The 19,179-nt window shown below is 37.0% G+C and overlaps 1 protein-coding gene across 2 annotated transcripts; it reads right to left on the reverse strand.

Moving 5' to 3' along the window:
* Nucleotides 1-208: 208 nt before the first annotated feature.
* smyd1b (SET and MYND domain containing 1b) lies at nucleotides 209-9,335 on the reverse strand. Of its 2 annotated transcripts, XM_044110574.1 has the most exons (10): nucleotides 9,081-9,335; nucleotides 8,348-8,524; nucleotides 7,025-7,238; nucleotides 6,236-6,366; nucleotides 4,787-4,825; nucleotides 2,867-3,062; nucleotides 2,124-2,216; nucleotides 1,875-2,038; nucleotides 908-1,076; nucleotides 209-521 (listed from the first exon to the last, which is right to left on the reverse strand). In XM_044110574.1, the coding sequence occupies exons 1-10, from the start codon at nucleotides 9,200-9,202 to the stop codon at nucleotides 357-359; spliced, it is 1,470 nt and encodes a 489-aa protein (XP_043966509.1). In that variant the 5' UTR covers nucleotides 9,203-9,335; the 3' UTR covers nucleotides 209-356. The 2 variants fall into 2 exon arrangements, with proteins under 2 accessions (XP_043966509.1, XP_043966511.1); XM_044110576.1 differs by lacking the exon at nucleotides 4,787-4,825 and having other exon boundaries at nucleotides 9,081-9,324.
* Between the last annotated feature and the right edge of the window lie 9,844 nt (nucleotides 9,336-19,179).

Here is a 19,179-nt window from a genome sequence, read left to right on the forward strand (position 1 = left end):
CAAAATCAGCTTTTTTTTTTTTTTTTTTAATTAAAAACTAAAATTGATGGAGCTTATGATTTCCAAAAAAATCAGCAAATTCCCACCACACTAATCTTCCAGGGGTATCGACAACTTTTTCTCGTCTCACTTTCTTTGTGGGTTGAAGCAATTTCTATCCTCTAAACCTGTCTGTAAACTGAGTTTAAGACCTGAGAAAAAATTAGTCACTGGTTCAAGACATTTATTGAAAAGTAACTACAAAATGTGAGCAATGCAGAAATTGGTCATGTGACTGAAATGCATCGAACACCCAGGAAGCTGTTTACAGTAAACAAAAACTATTGCTCTCTCCATTTTAAAGTCCCATGTTTGAGCTACTTCCTCCGGTGGAAGAGATTCTTGATCCCCTCCTCAACAGACTTGGGTTCGTGCAGCATGGCCATGGGTTTGTTTTTCAGGGCCGCTTCTCTCATGCTGTGATAAACATACTCGTTCTGCTTGAACATCCTCAGCTCCATCTCTGTCTGCATGCGCATCGCCTGTGAAGGAATCAGAGTTATCAGAGGGTAAGCACTGGTATATCTGCACCAGGAATGTAACACTGATTTGTGTATAAAGAAATTAGATCGACTGGAAGGCAAACATTTTCCAGCTGGAGCCAGGCCACTAGGGGGCAGTAGAAGCGAAGTTTCTATTCATTTTTACCAGACATTTGCAACCAGAGCTGCTTGTAAATTTTCTGGTAAATTTTCTAGACATTTGGATTATACTTTTCAACAAATCTTTAGCTGTGCCTCTCGGCTGTTTGGCACCTGATTCACTATATTTAATATATATATAATCTCATCCATATGATTAAAACAAACCTCATCATAAAAAAATAATATGGTTTCTTTTTGGTAAATATTGTAATAAAGCCTTGTACCTCCAGGTCTTTGGTGATGGGGTGTGTTGGGCCGTGGGTGACCATAAGGATGGCGTAGGCCTTGCAGATCATCCCGTGTCCGACCTCGATGAGTCCGGCCTGCCAGTGAGTCACTCCAGCACGCATGGCAGCCATACCGAGGGCAGCGTTGTTTGGTTGGTACAGCTTTCTGCCAAGATGGAAAATGTAGGGCTCAGCAGAGAGATTTTCACCTGGGAAACGTGCAGTTGAGCAAAACTTTTGCAGCGGAAATGAGATGCAGAATGCAACATTTTAGCAGAGAGCAACACATCAAAATATGTGACAAAAACAAATGTGCAAATCTGTAGAAAATCACAAAAGGAAAAACAGCAAAAGCCATGAAAAGTAAACAGTAAAATTAAAACTACAAAACCCCAACAAACTCACAGAGAATATTAAACTACAAAAAATGCTGAAAATGCTGGTAGTGACTGATACTTAGTCCATTAGATAGTTTAAATCCATATTACCATTTTTACTCAAGTTTAAACCCAACATATGTCACCTTTTGGATTTAAAGCCCTTTAATGTCTGGAATCTACCTGTGTGTCACCACTAATCTATAAAACAGCAGGACTTTCATTCTTTTCCCTAAAAGAAAAATGGAACTTTCTCTTTGATGATCTAATCTAAGACAAATGAAACTTTTATTTTGAAGGCTGTGTGTGGGCTGTAGCTTCAAATTTTAGGTTAATGTCCTCAGCTGCTTGGTGCAGACTCGGTGCATGGTGAGTTTCTGGTTACCATGGTGATTCTGACCTTTTCTAGCCAGTTGTTGTGAGTTATACCTTCTATAATAAGCCTCTCACTTACAAGGAACTAAGACTTGATGAAAGTTGTGCGGTTTGTAAAACAAACCTGCTATCAGAGAAACCTGATAGCAGATTTTAAAGCCCTAAGCAGGAATCATGCATCATGTGAAGTTAAAATTCCTGCTTGCACTCACATGTATCCCTCTACCATCTTGCGAGCGTAATCAGCCGCTTCCTCAAAATACTGCAGGTAAGCTTGCACCTCACTCATTGTGCTCCACATCCTCAGCTGGTAGATGTGAGTTTCAGCCAAGACTGGCTCTGTCTTCTCAATGCACTGCCTGCATATTTTCACCACCTAGAAGCAAAAGAGGACAAAGGTTAGTTTGATTAGTTTAAATAACAAGCATAAGATCTATTTAACCTGTTTTTGTTTAATATACCTCGTGGTAGTCGCCGTTTAATCGAGCCTTGTCCATCTTTTGCATCATATCAAAGCAATAATCTGTCGCCTCCTTCACCTGTTCATCTGAAGGCTGAAAGTTTGGAGAAAATAATCTTATAACTAACTGACAAAAAGAGAAACAGCAGTGAAGAGGCCTAAAAATGCAACATTTAAGCAAAAGTAGTAGAGAATGGGTTATTTTGTTCAGAGATAACAGATGCCATGACTAGGTCTATAAAAGTTAAAGCCTGATTACTTGTTATCTATAAAAGACCTTTGTCCAACTGCAACAAGTCTGTCCAAGACATTGATTATGTCACATTGTGTTCAGCTTCTTAAGATAAACAGACTTAGAAAATGTTTTCTCCTAATAGATAAAGACTTTCTGAATAATAATGACCTCTCTTACCCAGCTGAATGTAGTATGACCTAGTAGTGAATTGAGCAGCTTAAGACAATGTCAGGCTGCTCTGATATTTATTTGGTGTCAGTAGCTGACTTTACATTATTGCTATATGCCACTGAAGTAAAGCTACAGTCATAAAGTCATTGAACAAGTCAAAATCTGGGAGTGTGTGTAAATGGCAAATCTACTTGTGAATTATCTTTTCTTAAAATAGTCAGTGTAGTCCTGCTTCTCATATTTCCCGCCTGCCTTATCACCCCTGTCAGTGCTAAATGAGGCGCTAGCATTTGGTCTGTTTGCCACCCCCACACTTACACACACACACACACACCAACCTTGACTCCTTCCACTTCCCGTCCCCCCATCTTTATGTCATCGTGGGTTTTGTTGCTGCAGTGTTCACATGTGCAGTCAAAGAAGTACTGTGTTTTCAGGAGCCTCCGTCTCTCTTCTGACACATTCAAGTAGTCCACATAAGCGACTGTCAGCTCCTCTCCTTCTGCAATCTTGCCCAAGGAGCGCAACTCAATCCTGAAGAGTGGAAACAAAAGTAAAGGCATGTCTGCATTTTAAAATGCATGAAAAGTGATTTCATGTCATTTTCAATGATGGGGTGGATGAGGGTGAAAGCCTACATACACTATGATGTGGGTTTCAATCAAGTCTGTCAACTTTAAAGACCAGACAGCATGATAAAAGTGATCACACACTTTATTTCTTGAAAAACTTAATGATCTGGTTGTGTAAATGAACAGAATATTTAAAGGTGCAAAGAACAGCCTCTCCTCTTTACCCTCTATGCAGAATGTATCATATTTGCCATCATATTTTGTAAAAATAAAAATAAAAAATGAAGCTAATCTCAATTCCTAACTCATGAAAACACCTGGATTTTTATTCCGTTTCTCATAAAGCAATGTTTGTAGAAGACACATGTTTAATCTTAAACATTCACCCACTGATGCTTGTAACAAAATCTATTGTTTTTTAAATCTACTATTTATACTTTTTAACCTGGTTTTGCATGTGATCTTGACTCAGTTTACCCATCCAGTAATCCTGTACCTATATGATGCTGTTTCATCCAAGTCTGCTTTCATTTGGGACCAGAACACAGAACATTTTATTTACACACTCATGATAAAGTAAACAACATCAAGGGTCCACATAAAGACAATCAAATCTGGCAACTTTGATACTCCTTAATGTTGTTTTAGTGACTTTGAATTTAGATTCAAGCTGTGGATTGTTTGAACCATCAAATCTTAAATCTTGACCCTATCTTATCACTTCTTCGTTGACTTAATTTGTCCTTCTGTGGTTTTTTAAATGTGTATTTGACTTTTGATACCACATTTTATACTACTGGTACTCAGATTATCGCTCTGGTCATGTCACAGAAAATTACTTTTAGGAATTGATTGACTCAACACAAAATGTTGCCAAGGTGGATACAAAATAATTGCTGCGAAATGTCCTCTGGCAGATTGCTCATTCTCATATACCTGTAAAAGATGAGTTTGAAAAAAATTAAAAACTATAGAAATGTTGGATGTACTTTTGCCCTTGTGTGTGGTGCATGAGTCCAGTTCTATCAACAGTTGCAAAAGCCTCTGTTTGTAATCCTCACTGTCCTAACAAGGGAGCATTAGATCCATTTCTACACTCAGTTCAGCTCTTTTAATATACAGTAGATTTATATTGTATTACTCTAAGCAGCTCTTTTACAAAGTTGAAGCAATTTAACTAGAGAGTTAGGTAAAATGACATCAGGGAGAAGCCCCACCATGCTAACCTAACCTAGCTATCTGGTTAGCAACAACTGAGCCTAATTATTTCAGACAGCACCTTTAAACAAAACTGTATTCACATGAAAATGATATTAGCTAGGTAATGTTAGAGGTCAGCCATTGATACAAACAAAACAACCGTCTGTGTTTTCATTTGACAAAAATCAAATATGCAAAGAAAAATCAATTGTGTGTTGATCTCACAAGCAGTTAGATAAATATGAGGAAGAAGAAGAGAAGTGGACAGAGAACAGCTTCTTGTTACACTCAGATGGGTGAGTAAAAGTTAGCACGTACATGTTGATGTTTCTATAAGAAGATGGATTGACAGTGAATAAAGTGCACACCACAGAACCAGCTAAAAAGTTTGTTTTCTACAAAGAATCGATTGGGGTTATGTGCAAATATTTATTAGCGTTAAATATTCCTGTAGCTATGAAAAAGATTTAAGGTGAGGCAACGCACCTCCGTTGAGAATGAAATATGGTATTCACAGCCGACTGACTGAAAGACAAGCAGGAAGCAGTTTTACAGCGAATAACACTTGACGAATACATGAACCACACACACACAAACCTCACAAAAACAAAAAGTGCACGCACAAACCTTTAACCGTGGGTTTTATTATTCCTTTTTCCATTAAGTTTAAGTCATGTGCACCTACTGTGCTTTGAAAAAGTATTTGTCCCCCACCTATTACTTCTGTTTCTATTTATTGCCATGATGAAAAGTTTCAAATCATTAAATATATCCTGAATAGATACAGAAAACAGCTTTCAAATGATAATTTCATTGGTATTAACCAAAAAAGCTACATGAGCTCACCTGGTCTTTTAGACTCAATGTAACTATGGGGAAAAAAATATCTAAATCAGAATGGTCCCGTGTGAAGATTTAATTTTCCTGTCCCTCAAGCCGCTCTTTAAATAATGAATTAACAGCGATATATCGTAGCTTTTGACTCAGTTTCATTGACTATTCTTTAATAAAACGATTCTGACAATGTGAAGCAGGTTAAAATAAAAAAAATAAATAAAAAATTTTTTTACAGTACGCCCTGATCTAATAGGCTAATAAATCTCATTACTGGTTCATTGGCCTCTGTGAAAAGAATTATAGAAATATTTCTAAGATTTTGGGACACCAGTGATCCATGATGAGAGCCATTATCCACAAATGAGAAAGACTTATTTACAGTGAAAAAACAGGCAAAACCCCTTCCCTCCAAAAACAGCAGATCCTCAAGACTTTGAGAAAATATTTAGAGACTGACTCGATAAATCTTTCAGAAGGTGTGCGTCCCATTACAACATTTGAGAAAAAAGAAAACCCTTCTGACTTCTCAAACATGGTGATGATCTGATGGCTATTTTAGTTTTTCAGAACCTACAGAACTTGACTTCCTGATCCTGAAGAATATCTGGAGCATACCATCAAGTCCATCTCTGAATGGTTCAGAAAACAAGAAGCAGGTGCGGTCCAGTCAAAGTCCAGACATAAATCTGACTGAGATGCTTTGGTTTAATCTTAAACTGAGCATTCTTGCAGCAAAACCCTCAAATCTGGCTGAATTATTATTGTTATTATTATTATTTTTTAACGTGTGCAAAATTTCTCATCAGTGATGGAGAAAAATTTATATCTGTTTTCACAACCATTTGAAACCAGACCAGTTTTTAGGTTCACAGAGTGTTTACCTTTTTACATTTTTAAGACCAGCGGGGTTTGAACAATATTTTTAAATCGTCCTTTTTATACTCCATTTTGTATTTACTCAGGTTATCTCTGTCTTGTATTTAATATCCTGAAACATATAAGTGTGACAAGCAAAAAAAGAAAAGAAGAAATCTGAAGGTGGCAATAGCAAACATTGTCAGGGGGAGCATTATTTTTATTTATTCATCTTTTACTGACCTGCCGTGGTTGAGGATCACAGTGCAGTTTGGCCAACAGTCATGGTTAACCAAGCACAAATTAGGAAAAAGACCAACTCCTACCGCCTGAAGACCCCTCTGGTCGCTCAAAGTGAAGCCGTTACAGTTGATCTGAAACATTAGACAGGAAAAATTTCCATTTAAATCAAGAATATAGACAAAGTTGACAATAAAAATATTTGGCTTGGAAGTTTCACACAATTCAATGTGTTTGGCATTGCTGCCAGATCTGAAAGACAACATGACCTCAGCTTAGTTTTCTAAATTGAACACCTTAGTTGACCCCTATTTAAGGAGATAAACGGGTCAAGAGGCTGTGAAAAACACGGACCATTTTCTCTTTTCATATAAAAGATGTGTTACCTTAACACAAACTACTGCAGTGAAGGTGGAGTGAATAATATTGCTTGACTTATTAAAAGAGATGAGAACCCTGGACTCTTCCACTGAAACCAGAAATTAAAGCCAAATTGCCTCAGCTTCCTTATCACTACTGACGCCTTTCTTTTCGAGCCGTTGGTACACTGTACATGGTGTTCTTTCTGCATCACAGATGAATGTTTAAACCTGAGTGTCTGCTATAAAGCAAATATCAGGTGCCATAACTTGTTGACTAAGACCAAACTCATTAATTTTGCTCTCTGAGCTCCTGGCCACGGCTTTATCTTGGAGAGAGCTGGCTCATGCCAGTGTTTGTTTGATCACTGGAAAAAAAGGAGCTTCTGCTCTGGAGTTTTACACCACAAATATGTCAGACTTTGGAACGCACCACTCCAAATATGTGTGAGATGTCATCGATTGTGTGCTGCTTGCTGGTTCGGGGCCAGTAGTCCAGGAAGTTGTGTATGTCCACTTTGAGCTCCTTTAAATCGTCCTCCTGCATGTCGTTTAGGTGGTCCTCCAGCTCATCCAGGGTGGTCAGCTGCAAGTCAGACACCAAGCTTCCTTCCTTATCGATGCGCCACATGATGCGGCTCACCAGTCTGTGCACACGAAGGAAACGTGGAGAACACCAATTGGAAATTTGACAGTGAAATCAGCTGTGTGCCTTTAAGAAGGGCTGTGTGTGTGAGAGAGCACATATTTTATCTTCTTCTAAAGTGACAAAAACATATAAATCAAGATTCTTGAGTCTGACATGAATACTCAAATGAAACAACAGCACCTGAAAAGGAAATTAGCCAGGCTTCTGGGTGGGCCACAGTACTGTGACATCAGTTATTTTGGTACAAACTTCATTAGTAAAGCTGTGGACAGAAAAAAGGCTTGTGCTGCTCTGTTTGTTATGCAAGGTCTTTGAGTCTGGTGATCATGTGCACAGACACTGGTCTGAGTGATGGACTTTAGTCTGGGTTGAAACCTACCTCACTGATGGAGAAGAAAGTGTTTTGTAGATGGAACCAAGTCCAGTTTTCTCAAGATTTTGAAATGAGTCCACCAAGGTTCAATTTTAGGCCATGTTTTTATCTTCCATATTTAGTAATAACGCTGTTAGATTGCAGATGGTTTTTTGCGTAAGTGGTGCTGATGAGCTTAAGCCTCTCTCACAATGATGTTTTCAGAAATGACCCACAAATCTCAGTTAATATTGATATTTCTGCCTCAAGTTAGATGTTAGGGAGGGTGTTATTTATTGCCATGATGGCCTTTCTTTCAGAACTCAAACTTTCAGAGAAGTTTAGCTTCTCTGAATCAATCAGCTATCAGCAAAGACTTGTTAAAGCTACATTTTTTTAAATGTTTTTGACTATGGTGACATTTTTAATATCCAGACTGCTTCCATTTCATAGATGTTGAGTATGCTTGTGTTTTACGTTAAACTAATTGCACTTAACAAATCACTGGTTCATAATCATTTTTTGGCCCTTGTTAAGCTCTGGGTCATTAAGTTTTATGCTCAAAGCTACAAATAAAGAGCAGCTACCTCATACTGTCAAACAGAAGCTAAGTGTTTCATAATAATCTAATTTTAAAACCCTTAAAATTTCTGTAACTGTAGAGTGACCTTGTACCTGTACCACAGATTTTTTTTATGTATTTCAAAAGTTTTGTTTGATGTGTTCAGCGTAGTTCTTCTCTGGTTTCCACTCACCGGATGTTCTCGTTTGGTACTTTTCCGTACGCTTTGATGGCACCGCACTCTTGTTTGTGTTCAGCCCAGCCAGCACGTTGGCAGGTTCGGTCGCAGTAATGAGCAAATTTGCATTGACCACACCTCTGGAGCTTTTCTTGTCTGCGGAAACAGCTGTGGCAAATGCGGTCTGCATGGCTGCAGGGACAAAAATAATAATGAAAATGTCACAAAAAAATTGTAATTACTGGTGTCCACGTTTGCTGTTTTGCTGAATTCACTCACTTAAGTCAACTTTTAAGTAAATCAGCAAAGTGTAATTAGTTTACTTTTTCTATGTTTCAGGCCATATTGCAAAAGACTCAGATAACATCAGATAATTTAGTTGCTTCCTTGCAATAATAATAAAAGGACTTTGAGTTGAGATTATTTTCTCTTTCATGTTGTAAAAGGTTTATATTCCTTTTACAACATTAATATGGAGAAGCTCAAACACATTATGAAACACTAATTGTACATTAGTATATTGTTGGAACCATATTTATTAAAGTTATGACTGATAATAATAAGCAGTATTTTGTAAAAATGCAGCTCTTAAACGGCAGTATTAGCATTACAAAGAAACCTGTAGGGCTTTCAAAATTTTAAATGTGTTTTATGTTGAGAAAATTGAGGCAATCATACAGCTTCACTGCTTGAATATCCTCACAGTTGCATTAAAACACATTACCTCTGATTTCACTCCACATCATACCTGTCAAACACAACAGCTGCGAGACTGGCCTCAGAGAAAATTACATCTCCAGCCCAAAACTCCTTGGCGGCCTTCAAGCCCCTTCCTTTCCCAGGAGAGTCGAATATGGCCACGTTCTCCATTCTTCGTGCTCCTCTTTCCCAGATTTTGGTGAATGAACAGTGGCTTGAGTTGAGCGAAGGCTATCCCACTAGAAAGATAGTTGGAGAACTCACAAACCAACACGTTGTGTCTTCTGTGACAACTGGACATTCCTCCCTCCAGGGACTAAAATAGCCTTACCCCCACTTGAACTGTACCAACAGGCTCAGAGAGGGGGTTGTCTCATCAGATGCCCCAAAATCAATTCTTCCAATTCACAGACATTTTGATAAAACAGTCATTACTGTGTGAAACGATAACTACTAACACTAACCATCATACTTACAGGATTGATTAATTTGCATTCACATTTTAAATGTCTTGTCCCATCACCTGGGACATTTTTCCACAGCCCCCTCTCAGGACCTGGTAGCTGTCCTCTCCCTGAAGGTTATTTTTGTCTCTCAGATGGGCCTGTCCATCAGGGCCTTGGAGGTGTCACTGAACAGCTGCCAGACGGTTGATAGAAACAGAGCTGCTCCGTCTCATAGCCTCCACTCTGTTCTGGTGCTTTCTCCAACATGCTCCCTCTGTCTGACTGCAACAAAACATATGATACATAAGAGGAAAATTCACTTTCACATTTGTATGTTGTGGAAAACAGAGGAGCCTCCAGCACAACTAGATTTTTACAAAACAGTTAAAGTGGTAGTAAAGTACTTTTAAAGGTCAACAGAAAGGTAGTCAAATTGTGCGAAAATATATTTTTAGTTTATTTGTTAATTTAACCAGGGACACATTCAGACAAACATAAAATATTCCTTTTATGTTTAATGCAAAGTAGATGTTTTGCGTGAGTGTTTCTAGACAAAAGTCATTTGTAACCCCTGCCCTTGACGACACTGTTGACAAATAAAATAAATACAAATCTTGGACAAAATAAATGAAAAGCATATACAACATTGCAATAAATACAAAAGTAGGTACAAATAAAATAATGATGGACAATAGAGTGATCTAGTGAATGAAAGGCAAAGGTTTCACAGGTGTATTAAAAAAATTTAATTCAGAAACAAGTTTTGATCGACAGATTCTGCCACTTTCTCATTTGCCTTCACACTGCATTTCTTTCAGAAATATTCTTAATTTTATTCTGAAAAATGTGTGTGTTGGGAGTAAAGACATAATAGTTTTCCCAAACCCCAAAAGTTTTTTTCCAGACAAAGGATTATAGCTATACAAATGACTGGTCTCAATATTTTTATCACCATCATCAGCCGAAGTTCCAGTAACCAGTAAACAAAGTCAACATTTCATCCGTTTGTTAGGATAGACTGATGGCATCAGGATGACAGGTCAAGTACTGAATCAGTTTACTAAACACTGACAAGATGTTAAGAAAAAAATCCCTACAACCTTCTCAAATCTAAAATACTTGAGTAGAAAACCTTTGACATAGAAATGTTCTTTTACGTATTTTTTCCAAGAATTGAGATTGTTTATCTCACAAAGAGGTGAGAGGTGACTAAAAATCCTTTCTGTGTCCATGCATGAACTGATTAAGTCTTGGGGTCAAGTTGAATGGAAGTAATTATAGCGCCTCATGGCGGTCAGAGATAATAAGGGCATCCCCTAGAAACAGTTTGGTTCAACGCTTCTGGTACCAGCTGGGACAACACTGCCACCTCCTGGACACCTGCCCAAATTTTAACACGATAAAAATGCTGTAGTTGTAATGTTGTAGATTTTTTTTTTCACATGAAACACTAAGCCAGTAGCAGAAACTCTCAGTTGTGAACCCGCTATGAAGTTGTTTGACAATGTTAAATAAGCAAAGCTGAGCACTTAGAGCTCTTTCATTTATAAACCATAATTTGGTATTTTTGTGAGTGGTGCAGTCACATGAGTCTGGATATTACTAATCAGTTATTACCTCTGTCACATTTATACATCCAGTTCATTAGAGTTTTTGCTATTTATGTACTGGGGCTATAAAAGTCAAGGATGACTGCAGAAGTTTAATAGTATCATGTGTTAAGTATTTGCTTTAAATTTGTATTTTAGCATTTATTTATTTCTGTGGTATTTTTTAAATTGTGTCATTATTGTTTTACTATGTTTCTCGTTTTTAATGTAATTTAATTTTCATTAACCTTCCTCCTTGATTTTCCTATGAAACACTTTGAATAAACCTTCAGTGTCACGGCTGACGTTATAAATAAACTCACATTTTCTTAATCTCAATTAAGAAAAGTTACGTTTTCCAACAGCTTACAAATTGTACTTGTGGTGTTTTTTTAACGTTTGCAAATTGGCCGATTGGAATTACAGAGAACACAATGAAATAATAATCTTTAGAGTATTTTCTCTTCTGCTGTCATTATTTGATGCAGCATTAGAACCTTAAAGACGCTCAACAACCTTATGAAGACGGCTGGTTCTGTTTTGGGGATTACTTTGGACATGATGCTGAAAAAAAGGGATTTTTCATCAAATCAAGAGATTTCTGAATAACTCTGACCATTTTGTTCATGGGACACAAGGTGTCTTCAGTCAGAGGATTCTTCAAATTTTTTGTAACACAGACAGTTACAGGAGATCTTTCCTACCCACAGCCATCACCATCTACATAAACATCCATTAAATGACCTATAACTATATTTAATTTCCCTTTAGAATCAGTAAAGTATTTTTGAATTGAATTGAATTATTTAGAGGATTCCATTATTATTTTAATCACTACTTTATCTTGTGTGTTTTATTTTCCTTTAGTTTGTTTTTCTTTAATTCAATGTTTTGCATTTTGGTCAGCATTGTTGTCGTCTTTAAAGTGTTTCATTTTTAATAAACGAAATTGGTAGGTAGGTAGCTAGGTCAGAATCTCGGGAAACCTTTTCAGGAATGTCACGTCCATCCATCCATCCATCCATCCATCCATCCATCCATCCATCCATCCATCCATCCATCCATCCATCCATCCATCCATCCATCCATCCATCCATCCATCCATCCATCCATCCATCCATCCATCCAGGTGACCACTGGATGAACGCCAAAAGGGGGCGTTTGTATCGTGCCGCTGAAGGGGGCGGTGCCAGAGGTGGGTGTGTGCCTCTCAGCTGATGCGCGTAACCACCGACCGACTCCATCATCAGCATCCGACGCTGACAGCGGTCGTAGACAACCGAGCCGCGGTAGCAACGCAGAACCACTCAGAGCCCGGCCGAACAGCACCGACGCCGTCTTGTGACAATACTGCTGATTCCAGGCTGCCATCTTACCGACCAGCCAGCTGCAGAAACAGTGAGTAGCCTTTGATGACGGACCGCCGGGATGCTACAATCGGTAAATCAAAGCTGCTGCATGATACGTCGTCAATGTCAGAGACGCTGTGCATTTTGATGTAGATTGCTTGTGTTATTGTTTCCCTGTCTTCAGCGAGGGTCGTGAGGTTTTTGTGGGTTTATTTTTTCCCAGTCAGAGGCCTAGTCGGTAATTGTCAGGGAGCGCAGTGGATTCAGGGCTTGATGCGGATGCTGCTAAAGCCGCCCTTGCCGCCCAGGGATGCAGAGAAAGGGGAGAGCGAGGGAGTCGTGAGGGGAGGGGATGGAGGCAGAGCAGCACATACATAGCCAGGGTATTTTACTACTACTACTATTCATCCGAGTGGAAGTAAACCTCTAGTAAATGGGCTGAGAAGGGGAGGTGCATGGCATGACTGCATCTATCTATCTATCTATCTATCTATCTATCTATCTATCTATCTATCTATCTATCTATCTATCTATCTATCTATCTATCTATCTATCTATCTATCTATCTATCTATCTATCTATCTATCTATCTATCTATCTATCTATCTATCTATCTATCTATCTATCTATCTATCTAAATATTTTGCTAATTCGTTTATCTGATGGGGTTTCAGTTCCATTCATTTCAACATAAATATGGCTTTTTTTCCCCATTTAGTCCATTTTGTTTGGCCTTTTACGCCCAAATTAAATGAATGCATGCATCAGTATAGGAATAAATGTTGAAAGCATACATATCCCTGTTAACCTGGTGCTGTGCTGAAGAAAATTTGAAAGCTAAATTATTTCAAAATATTTTTCGGCCTATCTCACCTATATAATAATCTGAAAAAAACAATCAAATTTTGGGGGATGAATATAAAAAGTAACAAAAACAACTAACCACCAACAACAACAACAATAACACACACAAAAAAATGCTGACCTGGTTGCATAAATGTGCACAGCTTTAAACTAATTCTTTGTGGAATCTATTAATATGCCATATCATAATTTGGGAGTATTTGCCCACTCTGTGAAAGGTCTCATAATCTGTCGGAGTGTGAGGACATATCTTGTCCCCCTATCTTCTTTAGTTGCCCACAAAGGTTTGGTGTTGGATTTACTTACTCTAGGCCATTCCCAAGCATCAAATTTCTTCTGGTGAAACTATTCTTTTGCTGATTTAAATGTATGCTTTGGCTCTCTGCAGCTATAAAAAATAAAGTCCAAGTTCAATTTTAGATTTCTAGCAGGTGCCTACATAGCATATTTAGGAATAATTTGATAAATTCCTCCAGAAATCATATTTAAATCTGAAGAAGCATTAAGATGCCACCACCATGTTTTACCATGGTTACTGTGTTTGTTTGATGTTCAGAGCTGTTTTTGTGCCAAACGTAGCTTTTGAAATCGTTGCTCAAATGTTCAGGCTTGCTTTCATCTCCCTAAAGCACATTTTCATGCAAGATGTTTTGAGATTTTAAAGGAGAATTAATATTTTATTTGACAGAAAGGATTCTGTCTTGCAAATCTACCATAACTAACACCCTCCAGAAAGTTTAGTTCTTTCAGGGCAGTTCTTGTTGTTGTATTCTTTCTGTTTAGTAGAAATTTCCAGTTTTTCTATTGTCACCATTGTCCCACATTTTCCCAAATACTGATGACTGTCTTTATTGTGCCGTACAGCTAAATCCAGATATTTACTTGTACCATGTAGATATAGTACATTTGTGCCCAGACTTTAACTTCCTGCCTGAGAACTTTGTGATAATCGCCTGTAAACACTGACTTAGTTGTTCTGAAGCCACTTTGTAGTGATCCTGGCTGTATGGATTGAGTCACTGATCAGTTGGAAGACACATTAATGCCTTTGAGATGTTGCCCCAATATTTTCACATGATATTCTTCCCTCATGGTAGCATTTATGTTGTGATGTGCACCAATCCCTACTGCCGCAATGTTTCTAAGTCTTGGAAAGTATTCTTTACTTCTCCAAACCACCTGTGCTTCTCTCCTCAAGGTTTCTTTCTTGGAATACTATTACTTTCTCCCTACTTGCATTTAGTGCTCAATGTTCTTTCAGATGTAGTTTAATATCACATAAATAGCACTCCAGGTGCTTCTTTTTGGGTAATGACTTCTTGATTTTGGAGTGGCCTTTCAGCCCATGGTGATACAATAATTTTTTCACTGCTAATAATTATTTTACCAGCTTCAGCTATCATTTTAAGGAGGTTATTTGCTTTCCCTCTGGCGCTGAGTTGCACATTTTACATTTAGAAAGACACAAAATCCATCTCCTTTCTGAATAGTTTGTTCATTGTTGTATTGACGGTTTTAAGGGTGTGTGTGGCCCTTTAAGGCATCTGGAAATAGTACCCAGGGAGATCCATACGTACCAAATTCTCTTCTTTATTGTTTCCTTATATTTTGTATTTGTCCAATGCATGAGATAAACGTTCGAGTGTATCCTTGCTTAAAGCAAATGTTGCAAATTAGCCTTTTAGAAGCTTCTGAACTTTAAAAATACCTTTGAAGATATTGTAATCTTTGTGTAGATAAACATAATTCTCTCATTATTCTGTCATTTAGCTGATGTAAATATTTTTGGGAATTTTTACTGACCTAATATAGCAAATGTTTCTGATTTAATATCAGACAGTGACCAAAAAATGGTAACATGTCTTTTGATACAGTGTATGTAAATATCTGGTTTGAAATGTACATGATGCTATGGATTATTGTTTTCTATGCTTTTTCTGATTGATACTTTTATCAAATGAGATTTATTTGCTCATTTAAAACCTCTTCTAAAACTATGTCTAAAAGATGCGAAGCTGAATTTTATTTTAGGTTAGCCAGATCCATCATAATTAAAATCCAGTGTGAACACAAGTAGATTGAAAGCAATAACCTGGAAAAAAAGTGTTTTCACAAAGTTTTGGGTTAAGGGTGTGCATACGTATGTTTATTTTCTCACCCCCAACTTTTTTTTGGCATCAGTCCTTTTATGTTACAGAAATCGGGCATTTTAACAAAAATAGAGATAAAATCTAGTGACCAAAGCAGACATTGACGTGGAAGCAGTCTGATCACCACCATGGTTCACAGAGAAAAGAGCTTCTGGAATAGAAAAACGTCTTTCAGAGCAGAACAGGAGACACATTTGACCAACATATAGTTCGGTGCACCCCAAATCTTTACATTTAAATTCTGTTAATCTGTCAGAAAAAAGCACACAAAGATGCACTGAGTGAATGTTTTACAACACAGTAATGATTCATTTGAAGATTTCTTTACAGTTGGATTCTTTCCTCTTATTTTGTTAAAAATATGACGCCAGATAGGAGAAATACTTATATAAAACCATAAATTATTAAATCTGCAAGCAGACACTAGGAGACAACTTTCCTTAAAAATGATTTGGATAAATTCAGAATTGTTTGTGAATATGATCCATAAATTTAAGAGTAAAGAAGTATATAATTTACTTAAAAAATATAAAATGTGTTTGAACCCACTGTCTGTTGTACAATTATTCCACCCTGCAAATCATTCAAAATTGCCAAACTTATTATGAATCTCATGCCCACAATGCATTTCTTCTCACCTGAAATGTAGCTGAGAAAAAGGCCTTTTTGCCATCAGGATGAACTGAGTTTTTAAGAACAATGTTTCAATCCAATATTAAATTCCCTAATATTCTACAAAAGGCTACGAAAAACATTTTTTGGCAGCAGCAGATTTCCATTCTGTCTTGCTCATCATATGATATAATAAGATCATCCCATAACAGTCAAAACAATCAGCGTGGAAGAGTAACGCATTAGATTTGTTAAGCCACTTTAAAACAAGCAGTTTATCCCAACACTGATTCAAATATATTGTTCCCAGGCTTATCTAACAATAGCTTCAACAAAAACAAGCTTAGATTGAGATGTTGAGTTTTATTGTTTGGTCCTGAAGCAGTCCTACTCCAACAAGTGATCGACTCTAAAACTGAATTTCCACACAATGTTGGTGACAGTGGAGGAAACCATCGCCATACTAGTATCGTTTTTAAAATACAGTTGCAATAAAATGGGTTAGTTATAAGAAATCTGAATGATAACAACAGATATTAAGCTTATGTAATACATGGCATGTGAGGGAAAATTGAGTTGACATTCTTCACTGTGTTCATTACAGAGCTTGTGTTAAGTATGTTTCTTTCCATTGTTCTTTTAGTGAAAAAACAACATTTGCTTTTCAGCTCAGTGAAACCATTGGATGGAAAATTTCAGTTGTGTTTTTATTCACGATACAAATTTTTTAAAAATTTGTATCCCTTGAGGTTCTGGCAAACATGTGTAAAAAGCATTAAAATAAAGTAATCCTTTAACTTAAATTGAAAAATGTAGAATAATTAAATCTGTAATTGAAGTACATTTATTCAAAGGGAGGGGAAATCCCATGGTAAAAAATGATTATAAAAAATGGGAAAAGTGCTGATGTGACAGAACTTAGTCTTTATAGATTATATTATTGGATCATGCAGTGCTTTAGATATTATTTCAATAGTTGGAAAACTGTCAAGCTAAAGTATGCGTTAGTATGCGTTAGAGTTATTCAGAGAAAAAAACAAAACATAGAAAACAAATTTAGAAAATTTTAAATGGCCTGCATCTATTTTGAAAGTGTTCTGGTAAAAGCCACTAGTTTGCTGGTATTTTAATTAGTTTGTGATGCTATGCATTCCCAGGTTTATTCTTATTTATTAACATTGAATCTTTTACCCCCATTAATAAGTGCATTCACATAAAATTATTGTTTCTGTTGTTTATCGTTAAATTACAGTGCTTTGCCATGAACCTAAGTTTTTAGGTTTAGCCACATGAGTGTTTCCAATAACCTATTTAAGGTCCTGCTGCAGCATTTTAATCAGATTTATGTATGGACATTGGCTAGACTACTTCAAAGCCTTAATTTATCTTCCTTGTAAGCCATTCAGAGGTGGACTTGTTGGTGTTCCTTGGACCAAGTGTGCTTGAAACTTAAAGTCATTACAGAACATCCTTCTTCAGGATTTTCTGTTTCCAGAAACGGAAGCAACTTTGATTATCAGTATGATTTTTTTTTTTTCAATCCTATAGACTAGCTATTACAAGGTGCACACATTCCCAAAAAGTTCCACTTTTATCTGTGCATGAATGTGGAACAGGCCTCTTTGATCTTGTTGGTCAGCAGTGGTTTTGGCCTTGGCTTTCTCTCATAAATTACATTTTTGCCTCGTCTCTCTTTCTTGTTGTTAAATCATGAAAACTGACCTTAGCTGAGACAAGTGAGGCCTACAGTGCTTTAGATGTTATTTTTGGTTATTTTGTGACCTGGATGAGTTGTTGATGCACTCTTTGAGTAATTCTGGTAGGCCGGTCTGACCTACTCCCATGTTTTCTTACTGTAGTTTGCTGGAGTCTCAAAGCCTTTGAAATCACTTTGTTGTCATTTTCTTATAAAGATAGATGTCGGTTATTTACATTGGGACAGGATCAATTGCTGTTAGAAAACATGTAGCCAAGGGATGGGTAATATGAACTTAAAGTTTTATCATGATATTTTGTGATACTATTGTGATAACGATAAAAGTGATGATAAGAACAATTTATTACTTCTTTTTATAGGGTGACTGTATGACTGCGACTGCATGGCACAGCAATCATAGCCCCACAAACACAAATACTGCTCTTGAAAGACATACCCATGCTTTGTTTGGGCACCAGTCACATAAAGAAATGATTTTTATCACTAACCTGCACACATTTAATTATATTTTCAAATGTATCGATATATGTTAAACAAATTGGAAATACTAGTAAAGAAAATAACAATCCCAACAATAAGGTCAGTTTTAGGGTTTTGTAAATGTCACTTCATTGAAAGTTATCATGACAACAATAAATTTAAAATCTTATCATGACAAGAAATGCATCACAATAAATAATAAATGATAGAAATTAATTCTCGCCTCCAGTTCAGCCTGTTTCCCGTTCTCAGATCCATTTAATTGATTTCTTGAGGTTTGGCAGTGGCCCGGATGTGGGAAGTTAAATTAAAGCAAAAAAAAGAAAACACAACTTTTTCCCAGCTTTTTATGCCACAGCAAAACAAGAGAGGTATTGGTCTGAAGACTTTTAACACATATTAACCACAGGTGCCTGTGTGTTATTGGAAATTCTCTCTGTTTGCCCCTCCCATAAGCAAATAACCGGTTTCATAATTTTCTTCTTTTTTTTACCGGTCAGACTAATCTTTGTGACCCTTTTGGTTTTTCATGGTGGTGGGAGGACCACGATGCCCCTGTTTGTGGGCTGGAGTCTAATTTGCCTCTAATATTGTATAACTAGTCATTATGCAATTATCCCCACTACCTGCATTAGGTTGTGATGACCCAGACATATTGCAAAAGATAAATATGAATACTAACACTAACCAGATCTTACAAGCTAAAAGATTCTCACAAGATCCATTGAAATACTTTTATAAAAGGATTAAATGTCAAGAAGGAATTTAAAGTAAAAAGGCTTGTGCCATTAATTTAAACTAAATTTTGAATTCTCCTACTTAATTTTAATCAGAGAGGGAAAAACTCCCACCACCATAACTGCCACTAAAGCAATAACTGAGCAACGCGAGGCAGTGTTTTGTGTTTCGGGACTGGGACCTGATACCACTGACAGTATTTT

Source organism: Gambusia affinis, linkage group LG03 (assembly GCF_019740435.1).
Source record: "Gambusia affinis linkage group LG03, SWU_Gaff_1.0, whole genome shotgun sequence".
NCBI lineage: Eukaryota > Metazoa > Chordata > Actinopteri > Cyprinodontiformes > Poeciliidae > Gambusia > Gambusia affinis.

Excerpts from the sequence above, each read along its gene's own strand:
- smyd1b (XM_044110574.1), bottom strand. The coding sequence starts at position 9,202 with ATGGAGAACGTGGCCATATTCGACTCTCCTGGGAAAGGAAGGGGCTTG. Across the intron at positions 4,826-6,235 it reads GTGATCCTCAACCACGGCAG|TCAGTCGGCTGTGAATACCA; the intron begins GTCAGTAAAAGA and ends CTTGTCTTTCAG. Across the intron at positions 1,077-1,874 it reads AAGATGGTAGAGGGATACAT|AAAGCTGTACCAACCAAACA; the intron begins GTGAGTGCAAGC and ends CCATCTTGGCAG.